The sequence below is a fragment of the Pongo pygmaeus genome, chromosome 7, assembly GCF_028885625.2.
Source record: "Pongo pygmaeus isolate AG05252 chromosome 7, NHGRI_mPonPyg2-v2.0_pri, whole genome shotgun sequence".
NCBI lineage: Eukaryota > Metazoa > Chordata > Mammalia > Primates > Hominidae > Pongo > Pongo pygmaeus.
In genome coordinates, this window is record NC_072380.2 from 10,277,603 (window position 1) to 10,298,488 (window position 20,886).

Here is a 20,886-nt window from a genome sequence, read left to right on the forward strand (position 1 = left end):
ATTCATTCTAACTAATTGTGTTTTTGTGTTCCTTAACTGGAGTCCCCACCTGCTTTCCTCCCCAGCCTCTGGTAACCATCATTCTTTATCTCCATAATTTTTTTTTTCTAAGCTTCCATTTATAAGTGAGAACATGCATTGTCTTTCTGTACCTGGCTTATTTTACTTAATGTAATGTCCTCTAGTTCTATCCATGCTGTTGCAAAGGACAGGATTTCATTTTTTATGGCTGAATAATATTCCATCGTGTATACTGCCTAATTTTCTTTATCCATTCATCCATTCGTGGAAACTTAGGTTGGTTCCATACCTTGGCTATTGTGAATAGTGCTACTATAAAAATGCAAGTGCAGATGTCTCTTTGATATACTGATTTCCTCTCTTTTGGATGTATACCCAGAAGTGGGGTTGCTGGATCATATGGTAGTTCTGTTTTTAATTTTTTTAGTACCCTCCATCCTGTAACCCAAGATTTTCTTATTTTCTTTTTCAACTTTTATTTTACATTCATAGGGTACATGAGCAGATTTGTTATGTGAGTAAATTGCATGTCACTGGGGTTTGGTGTACAAATGATTTAATCACCCAGGTAGTAAGCACAGTATCTGATGGGTAGTAAAAAACTACCTTACCCTCTTCATACCCTCTACCTTTAAGTAGGCCCTGGTGTCTATTGTTCCCCTCTTTGTGTCCATGTGTATTCAACATTTAGTTCCAACTTATAAGTGAGAACATGCGATATTTGGTTTTCTGTTCCTGCATTAATTCACTTAGAATAATGGCCTCTAGCTGCATCCAAGTTGCTGCAAAGGACATGATTTTGTTTTTTTTTTATGGCTGCGTAGTATTCCACAGGGTACATGTACCACGATTTCTTTATCCAGTTCACCATTGATGGACATCTAGTTTGATTCCATGTCTTTGCTATTGTGAATAGTGCTGTGATGAACATATGCATGCATGTGTCTTTTTGGTAGAATAATTTATATTCCTTTGGGTATGTGCCAGCATTGAGATTGCTGGGTTTAATGGTAGTTGTGTTTTAAGTTCTCTGAGAAATCTACAAACTGCTTTTTACAGTGGCTGAACTAATAATTTACATTCCCACCAGGAGTGTATAAGCATTCTCTTTTCTCTGCAACCTCACCAACATCTGTTATTTTCTGACTTTAATAACAGCCATTCTGAGTGGTGTGGGATGATATCTCATTGCGGCTTTCATTTGCATTTCTCTAATAATTAGTGATATTGAGCATTTTTTTTGTATGCTTGTTGGCTGCATGTATGTCTTCTTTTGAGAAGCGTCTGTTCATGTCCTCTGCCTTTTTTTTTGAGACGGAGTCTCCCTTTGTCACCCAGGCTTGAGTGCAGTGGCGCAATCTCGGCTTACTGCAAGCTCCGCCTCCTGGGTTCTCCTGCCGTTCTCCTGCCTCCGTCCCCCGAGTAGCTGGGACTACAGGCGACCACCACCACGCCCGGCTAATTTTTTTGTATTTTTAGTAGAGACAGGGTTTCACCGTGTTAGCCAGGATGGTCTTGATCTCCTGACCTCGTGATCCACCCATCTTGGCCTCCCAAAGTGCTGGGATTACAGGCGTGAATCACCGCACCCAGACCCTCTGCCCATTTTTTAATGAGGTTGTTTAGTTTTTGCTTGTTGAGTTGCTTAAGTTCCTTATAAATTCTGAATATTAGACCTTTGTCAGATGCATAGTTTGTAAATATTTTCTCCCATTGTGTAGGTTGTCTATTTACTCTGTTAATAGTTTCTTTAGCTGTGCAGATGCTCTTTAATTTAATTAGGCCATTTTATTTTGTTGCAATTGCTTTTGGAGACTTCCTCATGAAATCTTTGCTAAGGCCTATGTCAAGAATGGTAGTTTGTAGTGTGACTTTCTTTCAGTATTTTCACAGTTTTAGGTTTTATATTTAAGTCTTTTATCCATCTCGAGTTGATTTCAGTTGATGGTGAAAGGAAAGGGTCCAGTTTCAATCTTCTGCATATGGCTAGCCAGTTATCCCAACACCATTTATTGAATAGGAAGTCCTTTCCCCATTGCTTGTTATTTTTGACTTTGATGAAGATCAGATGGTTGTAGGTGTACAGCTTTATTTGTGGGTTCTCTAACCTATTCCATTGGTCTATGTGTCAGTTTTTGTACCAGGACCATGCTGTTTTGGTTACCATAGCCCTGTAGTATAGTTTGAAGTTGGATAGCATGATGCCTCCAGCTTTGTTCTTTTTGCTTAGGATTGCCTTGGCTACTTGGGCTCTTTTCTGGTTTCATATGAATTTTAAAATAGTTTTTTTCTAATTCTGTGAAGAATGTCATTGGTAGTTTGATAGGGATAGTATTGAATCTGTAAATTGCTTTGGGTAGTATGGCCGTTTTAATGATATTGATTCTTCCTATCCATGAGCATGGAATGTCTTTCATTTGTTTGTGTTGTCTCAGATTTCTTTCAGTAATGTTTTGTAATTCTCATTGTAGAGATCTTTCACCTCCCTGATTGTCTGTATTCCTAGATATTTTATTCTTTTGGCAGATATTGTGAATGGGATTGCATTCTTGATTTGGCTCTCAGCTTGTATGTTATCTGGTGTATATAAATGTCACAAATTTTTGTAAATTGATTTTGTATCCTGAAACTTTGCTGAAGTTGCTTATCAGTTCTAGGAGACTTTGGGCAGAGACTATGGGGTTTTCCAGGTATAGAATCGTATCATTTGCAAAGAGGGATAGTTTGACATCTTATCTTCCTATTTGGATGCCCTTCATTTCTTTTTCTTGCCTGATTGCTCTGGCTAAGACTTCTAGTACTACGTTGAATAGGAGTGGTGAAAGAGGGCATCCTTGTCTTGTTCTGGTCCTGAGAGGGAGGCTTCCAGCTTTTGCTCATTCAGTATAATGTTGGCTGTGGGTTTGTCATAGATGGCTTTTATTATTTTGAGGTATGTGTAACCTAGGATTTTCTGATGCCAAAGCCCATGCCCTCTCTACCTTTGTTATATTACTCTCTCACCAAAGGAACTGAGCAGCTACAACCTTGCAAGCAGTCTTCAGTGGAGAGATGATGTCCCATTCCATGATCCTTGAGAGGTGACTAGAATAAATGGAGTATTATAACAAACTCTAATCAGGGAGGACAATTATTGTTTTCTGGTCATGATGTGTGTAGTGTGTTCTTGCATTGCTATAAAGAAATACCTGAGGATCTCCAGCCAGGCCACCTTCTCTTCACCTTTCAGAGCCTTTTTGTTTTCATTTTACGAGATACTATCCTGTGCTTTTAGTTCTATTTAGTGGGAGGGGCTGGGAGAATTGTGTTTACTCCATCTTGTCTGGAACCAGAAGTCTCAATTCTGTGTGCATGTTTTTTTGTTTTTTGTTTTGGTAATATTTTAAATTGCCCAGAAAGTGAAGAAAATACAAGGTTCATGTGTCTTTTTGGTCCCCACAGTATTTGCCACATGGGGGGCTTCTAAACCTAGTGCTATGCTGCCAGGGTCTACTTCTTACCTCAGAATGCCTTCTCCTTTCTCTTTTCCCTTTCTGCCTCCAATCCCTGTTCCAGTACCCACCTCTCAAGGCTCTTATAGCCTATCAGGGAAACCTACCAATTTTCTCACATTAAACCATAACAGATAGATAAATATCTTTCTTTTTCCATGGGGCAGCCTCTCCATCACTGTTGAGAATATTCATCATCTTCATTTGTGGTTTTATACCAATGACAAGGTCCACTGCCTGGCCAATGAGCAGGTCCCTAGTCTTCAGCTGGGACTAAGCAGGTTCATCAGGGTGGCCACTTTTAAGACGAAGGGAGCACCTCTGAGCATTAAAGACAAATTTCATCATTCGTCCTTAGAGCCAGAGGAAATTTATGATTTTTTTTCTATTTTTCTGGCTATCAATAATTTTTTAGAAAGAACATGTGTTCATTTTATTAAAGAGAGGCAAAGAGACCAGTCTTTGGTTCCATGAAACCCACATGCAACACCCAATATATTATCATTGTTTGTTTATCCACTGCCTGCCCAGGAAACTGTAGGGTCCCTTAGGTGAGGAACCGTATCTCATTTACGGGTGTCCAGGGCCTTGCATGCTCAACAAAGGTTTCTAAATTAATGAACTAAAATGACTTCTTATATAGATACCAAATCCTCCTTGAATATTTTTTTTAAGAATTCCAAGAAGTGAGAAAAGACTTGGCACCCTGTTTACCTAGTGTACCTGAAGAAGATCAGAAATAATTAAGCAGGGTTGCAGCATATTGACTCCCAGCGTGCTCACTCATAGCTCCAGAGGCTCTACAAATCCACATACTCATTCTCATGGCTGAAGGCCCTAATTCCCATACATCTTCCAGACTCAGAATTGTCCATTCGCAGCAGAGAGAGAATACCCTTGCACTGGCCCTTCCAAGAGGGTGAGGACCTATAAGGCGAGGGAGGGTACCCCCTAGTTACCTGGCAGGCATCATAGCTCTCATTCTTGTATCCGGCACACAGCATATTTTTGGTAAGTTTTGGAAACACCTTTGAACACTCCTCCCAGTCCATGATGACCATTGGCGCTTTCATCAGATCCGTTTTCACAGAGTTTTTGTCAGCTGGCCCAGAGAGAAAGCACATTAGAGAAGCCATCAGGCCTCATGTCCCCACGCTCATGATGCAGCTGACTGTGCTCTCGGCCCTGTGTCCACCAGCCCCCATCCCCTGCCTTCACAGGCTCTGCAGCCCCTCACTTCCTTCAGGTTACCCAACGCCTGCAACTTACCCACTCCCCCAACAACTCCTGCAACTACTGGAATTATTCTTCTCATTCAAAACCAAATTTCTACTCCCAAGAAGACTTCTAACTTGACTCCAGTTAGCCCCACAGACTCAGCTTCTTGGAACTGGCTACTGACTGTTTCTCAGCATAATCCTGCCTCATCAATACATTTGCCTATTGTGACATTTTATTACATGAGGATGGCATTTCCTTCACACAGGGCCTTGGGAAGTGGGTTTGCACTCCTGGTGAAAAAACTTTAGGTCCTCAGCAAGGGCAGGTTGGCAGAGTGTCTTGAGATGGGATTAGAGGGGATTTGCAGAGGCCCTTTCTGGGCCGCCAGATGCCGGGAATTCACCTGGATTCCTCTCCATCTCATTAACTCTGACCACAAAGGGATTTCACATTTCTTCCCCTGATTGAAGATTTTTAAACTTGTGCATGTCCATGTGCCTCCTCTCCCTCTTCTACCTTTCCAGGAGTGCCTGGAGCCCAGAACCAAGGTCCCACCACTTTCCCCTCTGGTTGCTAAACTCTTGAAACACCCAAGGTCGTCCAGGCCCAGGCTCGCTGCAAATCATCCCTGTGGATCCAGAGCCTCCTTCAGGCTGACACAATGCTTTGCTGTTCTCATCCCCTCCCCTCCCCTATCTATTTGCTTTTGGTTTTGTCGGGTTTTTTTTGGGGACAGTCCAGTGGGCCCTTCGCCATATCTTTCTGTCCCAGTAGACTTTCTTCTATTTTGGCCAAGTAACAGCATTAAAAACAAGTAACAACAGATTCATTTCTAAGAAGAGCCAGGCAATGCTCCAGGACCATCAAAGCCTAGCCCAGGGTGGGCATCTCCAATGCCTGGAGGAGCCAGGTAGGAAACACGCCCGTGGAATCAGGGAAGATGTTTATGAACACAGAGTAGAGGGGCCTCTGGATGACTGCAGAGTTTAAATTCGATTAAACACACAAACCACACTGCTCTGTGCTAGCTGGATCAGACTACACTAGGGGACTGGCTCAGACCTGGTGTCTCAGCTTGGGGTTTCGGCACTCAAAAGGAGCTAAACTTTGGGCTCTGTGAGCCTCCACTGCGCGGGAGTCTGCTCCAACGCAAGTCTTGTCCTCACTCCTTCCTCAGCTTCCTCCCCTCTCCTTCAGATTGCAGTGGCTTTTTCCCCAGCGGAAGCTGAGCAGTCACATACCAGCATTGGTTTGGCCCCAACCTGCCACCCAGCATTCGTGCCACGTGGCGGGGCCGGGCTGTGTGGGGAGGCAGATGGGCACCTTCAGGTCATCGAGCGTGATGGGCGAGGCCAGCAGCAGCAAGGCAATGTCATTGTCCATGTTGGCTCTCTTAAAGTCCTTGTGAAGAATGATGCTGGCGACCTCCTTTATTTCCATGGATGAGCTAGTTAAGTCGTTGGTCCCTAGCACGACACTCAGTTCTTCTGGACTGATGGCAGAGAACCAGAGAAGGGCGAGTGGAAGGGGAAGGGAAGTCTCAAAAGCGGCAGAATTGGCTGTGCCCAGAAACCTAAATCCCATATAGCTCTAGGACCTTTAGACCCTGCTAGGGCTGTTGCTCAGAAGGTGTGAGGATTGGAAAAATGTAGGAAAAAAAAAAAAAACCAGAACAGCCAGTGAGCAGACCACAGCCAGACCACTGCACTATCAGGGGCCCCAGAGGTGTGAATGAGGTGCTTCTGTCTAATACAGCAAAGGCAGAGCTGGGTTCAGAGCACTCTACAGAGCCCACAAAAAGCCACTTGGCATGGATCAAACTGACCTTCAGATAGGTAAGGCATTCATTATTATATCTGTTTTACATCAACTGGTCTACTAACACTTTAGAAACTCAGGACCAGAAGTTAGTCTAGACCTGCCGCGACCAAGCAGACAGGATCTTCAGTAATAAGCCCACATTCAGAACCCCACGGGATATTTGATATCCCATGACAGCAGGTGCCACAAAGCTCACTGGTTATGCCATGAAGAAACTGTCCCTGGGTTTTTGATTAACCTTCTAAAATCAGCCTTTCTGTGTGTCTTCAAACTTCCTTGAGCTGGTGTGGCAGAAAGCACAAGTGCTAGAGCCAGAATTTGAATTTTGTCTCTATATACTAGGTGGGTACTGTAGGTTAGCGGCCTCAATTTATTGGACCTCAATTTCCTTATCTATAAACGAGGGCTATTCATTCTACCTGCTCCAGGGGTCACTGTGTGATTAAATGAGTTAATAGAGGAAAGTTTCTTTTTCTTTTTTTTCTTTTTTTGAGATGGAGTCTCACTCTGTCGCCCAGGCTGGAGTGCCAGTGGTGTGATCTTGGCTCACTGCAACCTCCACCTCCTGGGTTCAAGCAAGTCTCCTGTCTCAGCCTCCTGAACAGCTGGGACTACAGATGCACGCCACCACGCCCAGCTAATTTTTGTATTTTTGGTATAGATGGGGTTTCGCCATATTGGCCAGGCTGGTCTTGAACTCATGACCACCGAACTCCTGATACACCTGCCTCGGCCTCCTGAAGTGCTGGGATTACAGGCGTGAGCCACCGCACCCAGCCAATAGGGGAAAGTTTCTTAGCAGGGTCCCCAGCACATAGTTAGTCCTTGGTAATGCCAGGCATCCATCCACATGCTGTCACACAGAGAATGCTCTACAAGGAGCAGGAGAGTAGGGGGTCAGGTGGCCCAGGAAACCAGGCTTCCAGAATTAGAAGGATTTCCCCCTAGATGGACTTGAATGCCCTAGGAGAGGCATTTGGACCAAGCCGCTTGGCTCCATCAAGCCACAGGTGTTCTGGGAGAGGGTAGGTGTGACCTCAGGGAGGTCGTAGTCACTGGCTCTGGGTGATGTGAGGAGGACACAGCCTCAGGCTGGCTACCTCCGCTTCCCCATGGCTTGGGGGTGGGTGGATGGGTGGGAGCCATTCATGCCGACTGGATACCGAACAGCCGCAGGTTCCTCTCAGCCACCAGGTGTGGGTGAGGGGGAGGGTGCCCCAGGGGTGGGCGCCCTGAGAGGCAGCAGTGGGAGGCTTGTGGTACTTACAACAGCTCCTCAGAATATAAGCAGTGAGCCGCAGTGAGAATCCACCACTTGCTGAGGATGGAACCGCCACAGAAAGCTTCACTTCTTGCCTGAATACTCACCTGCCACGGAAACTCACCCACCTCCGCCTCCATCCCCCCTGTGATTCTGGAATACCGAGTTCTTCCCTCAAAAATGGATCTGTCACCACATTCTGGTGGAATGAAAGAGGGTGGAAAGGAAAAGGGGAAACATTTAGTCAGCATCTAGTGTGAGCCCAGGACCGGGCTGGGAGGAGGAGGCTTCCAAGTGGATATCCTCATCCCCATTCTAGAGAGGAGCTCACTGAGGCTGGCGAGCAGGGCAGCCCTTATGACATCAGCTGGCAGATGCTTTATTTTGTCTACACAGAGCTCAGCAGCAGATAGAGTCAGAAGCATTGGCTCTGACTCTATCCAGCATTTGTGACCTCAGGAGAGTCACTTTACTGAGCTTGTTTCTGCTCTCATCCAGGAGAAATCGGAAGAAAATAGTGTCCAAAGCCAACCCCCCATGGTGGGCAGGACAATAGTCCCCCAAAGAGGTCCAAGTTCCAATGGGCCATGTCCCCAGAACCTGTGAATATTTTAGCTTGCAAGGAAAGGGGGACTTTGAACATGGAATTTGGGTTGCTAAGCACTGCTCTCAGAGTGGGGACATGATGCTGGCTTTTCCGAGGGGCCAATGGAATCACTGAGGCTCTTAAGAGGGGTAGAGGGAAGCAGGAGGTCAGGCAGAGGGAGAAGTGACTGCAGAGGAAAGGCAGAGAGATGCAACATAGCTGGCTTTGAAGATGAAGGCAGGGGCCCAGAGAAGCTTCTAGAAGCTGGAAGTGGAAAGGCAAATAATTTTCCCCTAGAGTGTCCAGTAGGAACGCAGACCTGCCGCACCCTGAATTCAGCCCCAGAAGGTCTGTGCTGGAGCTCTGTCCCACAGTACTGTAGGATAAGACATTTGTGTTGTTTAAGCCACCAAGTGTGTGGTCATTCATTTCAGCAGCCCTAAGAAACCACAAGGGGTGGGGCATAGAAAGTGCCAGAACCTACCGGAAAGCTCTGGCTGTTCTAGGCTAGTCAAGGCTAAGCAGCTCCTTTACTTGGGGGACTGAGAGCAAAGCTGTAGCTGCCTGTGCTGAGGCAGGAAATTCCCCTTCTGGACAGAGGCTGGGTCCAGCTCCTCGCCCCCAGGAAGAGGAGATGCTCTGTTAATATTTGCTGATTTGAATGTCTGCCTTGTGTTCTGGGACAAGGCATGAGTTTGACTCTAAAAAGCCCAAGACCCTATTCTTGTCTCTTTATTGCTGCTCATTTTCCAAGCATCAGCTCAACAGAAGCTGTGAGTGTTTTGTTGTTTGGGTGATCCCGTGGTGGTCATTTTTGGTTTAAAAAAATGCGGGAGTGAGAACTTAGCAATGTGCATCCGGAACCTTCTGCTGTCGGCAATGCGTAAAGGCTCTCTTCGGGACTTTTTTTTTTTTTTTTTTTTTTTTTTTTGAGACACGAAGTCTTGCTCTACCACCCAGGCTGGAGTGCTGTGGCATGATCTCGGCTCACTGCAACCTCTGCCTCCGAGGTTCAAGCGATCCTCCTGCCTCAGCTTCCCAAGTAGCTGGGAATACAGTTTTTCTATTTTTTAGTAGAGACAGGGTTTCACTGTATGTTGGTCAGGCTGGTCTCGAGCTCCTGACCTCAGATGATCCGCCCGCCTCGGCCTCCCAAAGTGCTGGGATTACAGGCGTGAGCCACCATGCCCGGCCTATTCGGGACTTTTGGATCCACACTTCCTCTCTGATTTTATTTACATATGATGCTTACTGTGTGTCAGGCACTGTTGCAAGCACTTTGCAAACACCGATTCACTTGGTTATCATAACTGCCCTATTGAGGTAGGCCCTCTTATTTTCATCCTCACTTTATAGTTGAGACAACTGAGGTACAGAGAGGTTAAGTAGTTTGTCCAAGGTCACACAACTAGTCAGTGACTGAACTATGATATGAGCCCCAGGCCGGCTGGCAACAGAGCTGGTACTCTCACCACTGCGCCATGTGGCTCTCTGCCTGAAATATTCTTTCCCAGGCAGCTACCTGGCTCACTTTCTCCCTACACCCAAGAATCCCTTCTTCAGAGTGGCCTTCCCTGACCTGTGTCTAAAACAGCCCCTCCCATCCTGGTGACTCCTTATTTCCTACCCTGCGTTACATTTCTTCATTGCATCCTCGTTACATTAACTCCTACATTATCAGTCCCTTTTGCCTGACTCTGGTACCAGAATATAAGCTCCAGACGGAGAGGGCAACATGCTTGTGGGCTGATTCCCTGATTCAATGACTCCATTCCAGGAGTCTGGAAGGCAGCACATGTGTGCATCTGATGATGTTCACTGCAGCGATCTCTATCATTGTGACAAATTGAAAACAAGCTAAATGCTAGGGTTGAGTAAGGCACATCCATATCATCAACTACTTCTCAGCCACAAAATTAGGTTCATGGGGGATTTTTAACGACACAGGAAGATGTTTGTGATATAAAATTGAGTGAAAAAGTCAGGATGAAAATCATATTTAAAACTTGTGATTTTATTATGTTAAGAATGTGGGTTTATAAGTATGGAAGGAAGTACATCAAAATGCCGAGTGTCTATGAGCCGGATTGGATGGTGAGCAGCTATGATGGGTGCCCTCTGTCTCTCTGTCTGAGATGCAGAACGTGGCACGTGCTCAATGTAGGCTCTGGGCCAGACAGCCCAAGCTTGAATCCAGGCTCTGTTGCTTATTCACTAAATGATTTAGGGAAAGCTACTTATCTTTGGGTACCCACTCCCCTTCCTTCATTCCTAAAATAAGCATAAGATAATGCCAACTTTATAAGACTGATGTGTGGATGAAATGAGAGGATGGATGTTGAAGCGACCGACAAAGTGCTTGGACCAAAGTCAACTCTCCAGAATGAACTGGCAGAAGTTCTCATATCCATTTTGCATCAGTGGGACCCACCCCCCCCACATTCTTGGTCCTGAGATCAACGCACAACATCTGTATGGAATCGTGTGGACTTTTAGGTTCATGCCAGAGCTGAGAGCCTGGAAGCAGTGATGGAAGCAGAAACGGCTGCTTCTGAGTGCTCTGAGCAATCATGCATTAGAGGAGCATGTTCTGCTGATGCTCTCCCCTCATGCCTCCCGCCCCCTGTTCACACAGAGTGCAGTGCACCCTAGGCTGGACTGAAGGAGGCCAGGTGAGCCTGCTGTGTTCTGGGCAAGAGGCGGTGTGCACAGGGCAGGCAGCCTGGCGCTGCGGTCACCCAGTGCAGGCCAGGCAGACAGCTCTATCATTTCCCCATGGGGCAACTTTGGGCAAATCCTCATCCTCAGTGAGGCTCTGAGTTCCTCATCCACACGTGGTCTGAGAGCAGATGCCCCACCGTGGTGCTGTGGGCATTAAACACGGGGAAGTGCTTGACCCCTAACAGTTGCTAGGTACCCCAGCATCCCTGAAGTCTCGGCCACCCCCTTGGAGAAAGAAATGAGCCATCAGGGAGCTCTAGGGGGCTGGGCACAAGGACAGAAGCACCCTTGAACTTGGCCTGACTGAGCTAGGCATCCCTGGGTGTCTGTGGCTTCTGGAAGCCTGGTGCTGATGGGAGCCACAGAGGCCCAGGGTAATGGTCCCCCTCCGAGTGGGAGCACTCAGTCTCAGCTAGTTCTAGGCAAGAGCTTCAGGGAAGCCTACTATTCCTTTGAGGATAAAGTGTCAGATTTCAAAACCAAAACTTAGGGTTAGACAGGTCAAACACTGGGCCAGAGGAGAGAGGAGAAAAAGGAGAAGTGGTTTGGAGAAGGGGTATGTGGGAGAAGGCCCTGGAGCTCTGGCCTTGTGCTCTGCGATCCACCCTCCTGGCAGCCAGTCAGCTGGACCATGAGCCCCCATCCATTCCCCCTCTGCCCCTGTACTCACCACTGACTGGGCCGGGGGGATGACGGGTCTGAGGGTGGTGGGCTCCCCTAGCCCCGCCTAGGATAGCCACTCCAGCCTCTAGGAGAGGAGTCCGTGGACTGAGCTGAGTTCCTGTGACCAGGGACAGGAGCAGCAACACTGAGAACAGGAGCATGGCCCTGGGCTGTGCTGTGGGCCCAGGGGTGACAGAGGCCAGGGCTGAGGGAGTGAGGCTGACAGCCTCCAGCTCAGATCCAGAGCCCCCAAGTGATGTCACAATGGGCTGTGGAGCCGAGAACTCAGACTGTAGCCATGAAGACTTCTTTTCTGGCTGCTTTGTTTCCAGGACGGCTGCACAGAGGCACCTCATCTCAGAGCCTTTCTTATCCCAGGTTCCCTTCTCCCTGACCTGGGCACCACCCAGCTTCCTGAGTGTATTAGTCCATTTTCATGTTGCTGATAAAGACATACCCGAGACTGGGTAATTTATAAAGAAAAAGAGGTTTAATGGACTCACAGTTCCAGGTGGCTGGGGAGGCCTCACAATCATGGCGGAAGGCGAAAGGCATGTCTTACATTTCGGCAGATGAGAGAGAATGAGAGCCGTGTGAAATGGGAAGCCCCTTATAAAACCATCAGATCTTGTGAGACTGATTCACTACCAAGAGAGCAGTATAGGGGAAACTGCCCCCATAATTCAGTCATCTCCTACCGGGTCCTTCCTACAACACATGGGAATTATGGGAGCTACAATTCAAGATGAGATTAGGATGGGGACACAGCCAAACCAAATCATTGAGCCCCCCCGCCCCGGTGGGCACAATGATGCTTTCAGCCATTGTCGCCCCCAAACATTTTTTGAGGCTCAGTTCAGGCCACGGCTTCTCTGTGAATGTGGGAGTAAGATGTGGGGGAAGGGCTTCCAGCCTGGACCCTCGGGAATGGGGTGGGGCCCGGGGACGCCTGGAGGCCTCTGCCAGCACCAGCACCCTGTGGGGTACGGCTGCCCGCTTAGTTCTCTGCCCAGGACTCTGATCCAGGGCCTCAGGTGTACCCGCACAGGTCAGGTTGAGAGGTTCTGGCTTCCCCTCATGCCCAGCGTGGCGGGTCCCAATCCCCCTCCTACCACCTTCTAGATGGATCCCACATGGCCCCCAAGTCTCCTGATGTGCCCCTGTGCATTCAAGATGAAATGACCAGCTTCAGATGGAGGTTGCTGGTGTGTGGCCTCCCTGGATGTCAGTGACTCAGTCATGGGCTTTGGACCTTGTGTATTTTTAAAATTTCCACACCCCTCAGCGCGCTGACCCAAGTGGACTTACTCAAGCAGCCTGGGCACTGCCTTCCTGGCCACAGGCTGAGCATAGTGGTTGGAAGTGACTTATGGGCTCAATGGCCAAAGTGCCCACGTGTCTACCTGCCCAGTCTTACCTCCTTGGTTTTCTCATCTGCAGCAGAGAAACACAGTGCTCACTGGCATGCAGGTTACTGTGAGGCTTAAAGTGAGATCACATGACCGGCGAGGTGGCCTCTCATGGGTGTGGCTCGAGCTACTGCCCGGGATGGAGATTCCAGGACTTCTCTGCTCTTTCTCCCAAGGCAGCTCCCTGGTGAAGGTTGCTCCTCACTGCTCAGGCATCCCCTCTGAGGCTGAGCCACAGCCTGTTGAGTGGCCCTAGGTGGTGCCCTCCCCACCTGCTCTGAACCATGCCTCATCCATCTCTTCAACAGGGAATGCCTGGCCCTGATGGAGGCCAGGACTTTCCTGACTGGCATGCGGGACAGGAGCCCACAGCACACTCAGGCACCTGGCCCTGGTCTCACCACTTAGTCTCACTCCTTGGCCCTAAGGGTGGCCTCATAGGGAGCTCCCTGGCTTTCCTCTTCCCCTCCTTCGGGCTCAGGTCCCTACTGGACCTGCTACTCACGCATCTGCTGTATGCCAATGCTTTCTCTTTCGCTCAGTTTCTATTGGTTCTGGGGATAGGGTGTGGAGGGGAGGAGGAGTCTGGGCTCCAGGTCTGATAAGGGAATGGAAGATGACAGCTAATCTCACAGATGGAGAGACAAGGGGCACGGGCATATCCACTGCAAACTGCTGCTCATTTTCAACAGAAGTATCTGAACAAAATCATTGGTCACCTCCAAAAAGATTGATTTCCTGCTGAAGACCACCCTGTAGAGTCTACGTCCCTCCCAAGAACATGACTTAGGTCTATTCTTGTGAAATACTCGTTCACTGTCCAGCATTGCTTTGCAAATCTTCACAGCGATGCTGGGTTGCACCATGTCCCATCTTCTGGATGGAGACATCCCAGCCTCACATGCTGAGCTCTGCACAACTCCAGAGACGTCATCCCCCATAGACTACGATGGGAAAGTCTCTCCCTTGGACTGGGCAAACTAGGGGGTCCAGGGTGAGGAGAGCAATGCCAGTGCTCTAGAAGGAATCTGATGAAATCCAAAGAGGAAAGGAGGCACATGATGATATAGGTCGGATATGGGTTGCGTGGGGACTGTTGCCTGGCTGGCGCCCCAGAGGCCCCCGGGTGGCATTGCCTTGGGGACTTTACCAAAGTCTTGGCCAGTGGTTCTCTGACTGTCTTAGCCTGTTTGTGTTGCTATGACAGAATACCACAGATTGGGTAATTTTTTTTTTTCTTTGAGATGGAATCTCAGTCTGTCACCCAGGCTGGAGTGCAGTGGTGCGATCCTGGCTTACTGCTACCTCCACCTCCTGGTTCAAGCGATTCTTGTGCCTCAGCCTCCCGAGTACCTGGGATTACAGGTGCACCATGCCCAGTTAATTTTTGTATTTTTAGTAGAGACAGGGTTTCACCATGTTGGCCAGGCTGGTCCTGATTCCTGACCTCGGTGATCTGCCCTCCTCGACCTCCCAAAGTGCTGGAATTACAGGCGTGAGCCACCCTGCCTGGCCAGATTGAGTAATTTATAAAGAACGAAAATTTATTCTTTCACAGTTCTGGAGGCTAGGAAGTCCCAAGATCAAGGTGCCGGCAGGTTTGGTCTCTGGTTCCAAAATGGTGCCACATTTCTATATCTTGGGAAGAGAAATGTTGTGTCTTCAAGTTCTTCAGAGGAACAGAAGAGAGTGAACCCATTCCTGCAAGCCCTTTGTATAGTGGTGTTAATCTATTCATGAGGACAGAGCTTTCATCACCCAAATGCTTCCCGAAGGCCTCACCCCTCGATGCTGTTGGATTGGGGACTAAGTTTCCAACGCATAACTTTTGGAGGAGACACATTCAAACTGTGGTCCTGACTTGGATGTGCAGCCTAGGGAGCTTGTTCAGTGCAGATGAGGGTTGCCAGATTTAGCAAATAAAAATACAGGATGCCTTGTCAAATTTGAATTTGAGATAAACAAATATTTTTAGTATAAATATACTCCATACTGTGTTTAGGACATATTCATCCTAAAATAATTTGCTGTTTATTTGAAATGCAAACATAACTCATGTCCTATATTTTATCTGTCAACTCTAGTACCTGTTTACAGGCTTAGTCCTTCAGATCCTGATCCAGTGGGATGGGGCGGGCCGGGGGTGGGGGAGAGGTCTGAGCACTTGTAACAGCACAGCTTCTTCCAGATGAATCCAGTGCAGATCATCTCTGGACATCTTTGAGAAGTGTCAGTTACGCCTCCTGTAGAGAGCTTTGCTGGGATCGCTGGGGTATAACTCACACCTGGGAAATCTGCAGGTGAGAGAATGGTTCTGGGAGGGATGCTGCTGGGTAGGGACTGTCCTGAACCCACAGTTTTCCCTTGGAACCAGTGTGTGCTGTACAGAGAGAGAAATGCCCAGGGGTGGTCTTAGGATTCATCCCATGAGGCTTCCTGGAGGGGGCAAGGAAATCTGTAAGAAAGAGTCTGGGGTGTATCACCAGGTGCACACAGGATGACAAACAGCAGAAAGCAACATGGCACAGAGAGAGCCCCACCCTGGCCTGGGGACTTCAGGAGAAAGCCACCCAGCAGGGGAACCATGGAGAGCCCATGAAGACACCACCTAAGAGCCAGCCTTCAATGTCTGCCAGGCCCAAGGAACAGTGAGCTGATGTGTGGGCTCACCTGGACCTGTGCCTTCCCCTAAACTTTCACCTGTTGGGGGCAGGTGAGCAGAGCGGGACGTGAGAAAGGAACCATGTTCCTAACTGGGCCCAGGTGGGGAGGAGGCTGAGCACTGAGTCAGATTCTGTGTCGAGAATGTGACAGGGGCTTGGATATTCTAATATATAAATCACCCTGAATTCCGACCCAAGTGACCGTAGGACTATTACCTAAGAATAATCAGAAAAGCTCTGAGTCCAAGTTTTATCTGGACAGAACGCATCATGCCCTCTGAATGGCTTTTTTATTTTTTTATTTTTTTGAGACAGAGTCTCATTTTGTCCTCCAGGCTGGAGTGCAGTGGCATGATCTCACCTCACTGCAACCTTCATCTCCCGGGTTCAAGAGATTCTCCTGCCTCAGCCTGCCAAGCAGCTGGCACTACAGGCGCCCAGCACCATATCTGGCTAATTTTTGTATTTTTAGTAGAGATGGGGTTTTACCATGTTGGCCAGGCTGGTCTGGAACTCTTGACCTCAGATGATCCACCCGCCTCATCCTCCCAAAGTGCTGGGATTACAGGGCATGAGCCACCGCGCCCAGCCTCTGAATGGCTTTTAATAGGACCGTGGGAGACAACGAGCTGTGTTTTGATCACAAGCCACGTTGCAGTGCCCATTCCACTCCTCAGTGCCTTTGCTGCAGTGTTTTCCTTTCGGGCTGGTGGGAAAGGTCTGGCTGAAGCCTCATGATTCCTCCATGTACAGCAGTTTGCTGAACAGCATGTGTGGAAACCTAAAAAATCACACAAGCATGGGCAAGTCCCCTGGCACAGGCAGGCAGATGTCTGGAACAATGGCCACACTCTACCTCCTCCCCCTCCCTAGCTCTTATGTCGGTCTTGGCTGATGGATCACAACTGAGCCAAAAATTGGCCTTGGAATCTCTTCCAATGTAGCAGTTTGGGCATCTATCACCTGGTGGGCAGATGAAATCCACTGTCATTGTTGGAGTAGGACCTTACAGACATAAGGACCTCACAAGGATGAGGGATCTCCAGCAGAGATGAAGGTCAGAGGCTTTGGGAGGATGCTTCTTGTGTCCTCTCTGATGTTCACGCAGGCACTTGCTGTTCCTAGAAGCTGTTCTTCTATTTAGATTGCGTGCATTGTTTAGGAGGTGGTCTGACTGTTGCTTTAGAGAGTGGGTTCTGGAATCAGACGTACCTTGCATCTAATCCTGCTTCTGCCATCTCAACAAGGGGCTTTGGACAGGTTATTTAGCCTTGCATAGCTTCACTTTCCTTATCACTAGATGGGGGATAAGAATAGGCTGACCTCTGCAGTCACAGTGACGATGGTATAGTAAGGCGTCCATAACTAGTGTGCTATGATGATGGCGTTGATGTTCTGCAGCTCAGGTTACAACTTTAACCACCGAGTTGGCATTTTCAGCCAGTGATAGATCACAGCCATAGACTTGGCTCAGGCACATGGGATCTCAGAGGCCATTCCCATTTAACCCTGTCTGCTTCCAAGTGAGTCACTGGGGTGCCAGAGGGGCCGGGTATTGATTGGTTCTGATGCTTTCCTGAGTGCTGATGGGTTTGCATTTCAGAACAATCCCGAGAACCAGATGAAGTCAGCCCCTGTCTCATTTCATGGAGAAGGATACAGCCAGCACCACAGGTCACTGAGCATCACACCTGGATTCCAATGCAGGTTGCCAGTCTCAGAGGCCATGCTGCTGTCACGTGTGATTTTATACACAATCCTATTGAATGCTCACATGATTTTCCTTAATCCTCTCAAAAAACCTACGAGGGGGAAGGAGACTCAGACTTTAAATGACTTGGTCAAGAGAATGCAAGTCATCAGGGTGAAGCCAGGACCAGAGCACCTCAGGGTCAACCCCTAGCTTGAGTGGGAGGCAAGGCCTTCTCTTCTCAGGGCCAGCCATGCATGCATGCATTCATTCATTCCGACTATTTATAAGTGCCTAATATGTTCTAAGCCTCATTCTGAAAACTGGAGATAACGGAGTACATATAAAGGAAAAAGCTCTCACCCTCATCCAGGTTATAGTCTAGTGAGACAGACAGAAAGTAAATAAATACTGAAGGCATAGATGATGTCAGAGGGTGATAACTGCTAGGGAAAAAAATGAAGCAGAGAAAGGCATGGGGAGGGCAGGCAGGGAGGGGTGGGTGCTGTTTTCTGCAGGATGATCGGGCAGGTCTCTATGACAGGGTGACTGGGAAGACACTTGAAGGAAGGCGGGAGTGAGCCTTGCAGATAACTGGGGGGCCTTTTGGATAACTTGGGAGCCTTGTAGATAGCTGCTGTTTCAGGCAGCAGGCACTTCATTCATTTCTTCTGTGGTTGCGAATGAGACGAGATGGGGATGTGGCTGTAGGTAAGTCACTGACAGGGAGGGGATTGGGGAGCTGTTTATTTTGAAGGATTTAAGGTGGCATGACTAAAGCACCTTCAAAGGCTGATGAGAAGGATGTGGAAGAGCAGGGGAAGGGGAGGATGAGGGAGAGTGCACATAACCGATGGTATCAGATCCCTGAGGCTGTGGGAGGAGCAGAGGGGAGGGATTATCTGTAATCAGAGGCACCTCTCCTTGGAGCATTCTTGGCCCATTTTCCGTTTTCCACAGCAACTCCCTCTTCTGGGTTTCCTCCAGCTCTTCTGGCAATTGCCAGCTTCCTTTTCCAGCTCTGCCTCCTCTGTGTGGATGCTGAGGGTTCTTCAGGGTCCAGCCTGGGCTCTCTGCGCTCCTCTCTGCAGATGCTCTCCCTGGGCAACCTCACCCACCCCCGGACTTCAATAGGCTGACGACTCCCCAGCTTATCCTTCCACCTTAGACTTTTAGATTGGGCTTCTGGCTGCCTGGTCATCCTGCAGAGCCCATCAACCACGGTGCCTCTCTGCTCCGCCTTGTTGCCTGTGTTTCTCTCCAGGTCCACCGTGTCTTTCCTACTTGATACTCTTCTAGTTTCATCCGCTCCAAAGTATTCTCCACGTTATACCAAGAGCCATCTTTTTTTTTTTTTTTGACAGGATTTTGTTCTGTTGGCCAGGCTGGAGCAGTGGAGCAATGACAGCTCACTACCGCTTCGACCTCCTGGGCTCAAGCATCCTCTTGCCTCGGCCTCTGAAGTAGCTGGAACCACACGCACGCACCACCATGCCTGGCTATTTTTTATTTTTTATTTTTTTAGTAGAGATGGGTCATCTTTTAATGCAAATGTTACCACATGACCCTCTTTAATTCTATCCCTTCCTCCCCAGCTGACTTCATGGGTAAGATCCAAATGTCCTAACAAGGCATTTCAGGCTTTTTGTAACCTGGTTCCAGAGAACATAAAAAATCACCCAAAGACCTAGAGCTATTTAACACCAAGGCAGACAAGGAGTAAAAAGCACAGCGTCAAAGGTGGGAGGGGAGCATGCCGACAGCCGCTCACCCAGCCTGGCCCTTCCAGGGTGCCCCGTTAGCCCCTGCTGCAGAGGGGACATGAGACAGGGAAGGACTGGACATGCAGATTCTGCTCACCCAGGCTGACCTGCATCCCCTGCCCCTCCCTGAGCCCAGGGCTCAATGTGAAGTCACCAGCCCCACTCTGCCCTACATTGTGACGCCCCTGCCAGAAACCACTGTGGCTGGCATGTTATCAGCTCTGGCTGGAGGCAAACGTTTGGCAATTTTGGACTGGAATGACAAGAAGATGTTCCAGCTTCTAATTCCCCTGCTTTTGGCACTCAAGGGGCATGCCCAGGACGATCCAGGTCTGTGACAGGCCCGCCAGGAGCAGAGGTTGGGGGAAAGGGATGCCACCTCTTACCTGGCTCCTGGAGAGTTGACTTAGAGGCTCCAGGGATGCCGAGTTAGGGCCAGTGACTCAGGAAATGAAGAGATTATAATTGATCAATCCAATCCGTGTATTGGTTCTGCAAAGATGCTGTCTAAAATGATTCCCCAGGGTCTGGACCCAGAGTTCTGGAAGCTCAGGGGAATTGGAGGAATGATTTAGCAACTGACTTTGCTTCTCATCTCCACCTTCCTCTTTGTAAAATCATTAACAATCTTTCCAGGTCGAACACCCTGAGGGAGGCAGCAAAGTAGTGGTGGAATAGGACCTTATTTAATTTAGAATGCCGGTATTAGATTATATAATCTCGTAACTTGGAGAACATGATAGGGCTATTATGTGGAGTAAATGAGTTAATGCAAAGTTTGTTCTGCAGAGCCTCAGTCCTGGGAAAAGCTCCAGAGGGAAAAGTTCTATGTTAGACATGATTTGGAAATGTTCTATTTGATAATTTTTTCTGTAGTATCACTGTGGATAACCATATATAAAAGGCTCTGATATATTTTACAGTAAAGAAAGTGACCTAAGTTTAATTTTATTGAATCTGGCATTTTTGAGATGTATCTATCCATAAGATCACTCTTGCCCCAACTGCCAGTATGATTCAGAACATTTTATATTTATTCTTTTGAGAATTACCTGTTCCTAGGGTTTCCCCATTTTTCTTATCTGGGTGAGTTTTTAAAGTTGATTTGCAGTACCGTTTTGAATTTTAATGACATCAGACCTTTGTCTCTTATAAGTGCTGCAAAATCTTCCTAATTCTTCAGTTCTCTTGCAATTTTATTTTGGACAAACAAATTTAAAACGTGTGTAAAAAAATTGTCGGTATTTTTACTTATGATTCTTGGCTTTTTTAAATTTTTATTTTATTATTATTACACTTTAAGTTTTAGGGTACATGTGCACAATGTGCAGGTTAGTTACATATGTATACATGTGCCATGCTGGTGTGCTGCACCCATTAACTTGTCATTTAACATTAGGTATATCTCCTAATGCTATCCCTCCCCCCTCCCCCCACCCCACAACAGTCCCCAGAGTGTGATGTTCCCCTTCCTGTGTCCATGTGTTCTCATTGTTCAATTCCCACCTATGAGTGAGAATATGTGGTGTTTGGTTTTTTGTTCTTGCGAAAGTTTACTGAGAATGATGATTTCCAA

At 47.8% G+C, this 20,886-nt stretch overlaps 2 protein-coding genes across 7 annotated transcripts in view; one reads left to right on the forward strand and one right to left on the reverse strand.

The window, feature by feature from the left end:
• PRSS55 (serine protease 55) overlaps positions 1-20,886 on the reverse strand; it is an 83,671-nt gene that overhangs the window by 16,494 nt on the left and 46,291 nt on the right. Inside the window, exons 1-4 of one of the 2 annotated variants that reach the window (XM_054499907.2) lie at positions 11,793-12,030; positions 7,822-8,014; positions 5,975-6,225; positions 4,472-4,614 (exon numbers count right to left, since the gene is read on the reverse strand). In XM_054499907.2, coding sequence (XP_054355882.2) covers positions 4,472-4,614; positions 5,975-6,225; positions 7,822-8,014; positions 11,793-11,946 — 741 coding nt within the window. In that variant the 5' untranslated portion in view covers positions 11,947-12,030. Of the gene's footprint in view, positions 1-4,471; positions 4,615-5,974; positions 6,226-7,821; positions 8,015-11,792 lie in introns of those variants that run through there. The other variant, XM_054499906.2, reaches the window with a different exon arrangement.
• Positions 1-20,886, forward strand: part of PRSS51 (serine protease 51) — a 64,436-nt gene that overhangs the window by 10,065 nt on the left and 33,485 nt on the right. For 3 of the 5 annotated variants that reach the window (XM_054499902.2, XM_054499903.2, XM_063668508.1), the window contains exon 1: positions 19,509-19,640. The exons of 1 other annotated variant lie outside the window; for it this stretch is intronic. In XM_054499902.2, coding sequence (XP_054355877.2) covers positions 19,520-19,640 — 121 coding nt within the window. In that variant the 5' untranslated portion in view covers positions 19,509-19,519. Of the gene's footprint in view, positions 1-19,508; positions 19,641-20,886 lie in introns of those variants that run through there. One more of the 5 variants, XM_054499904.2, reaches the window with a different exon arrangement.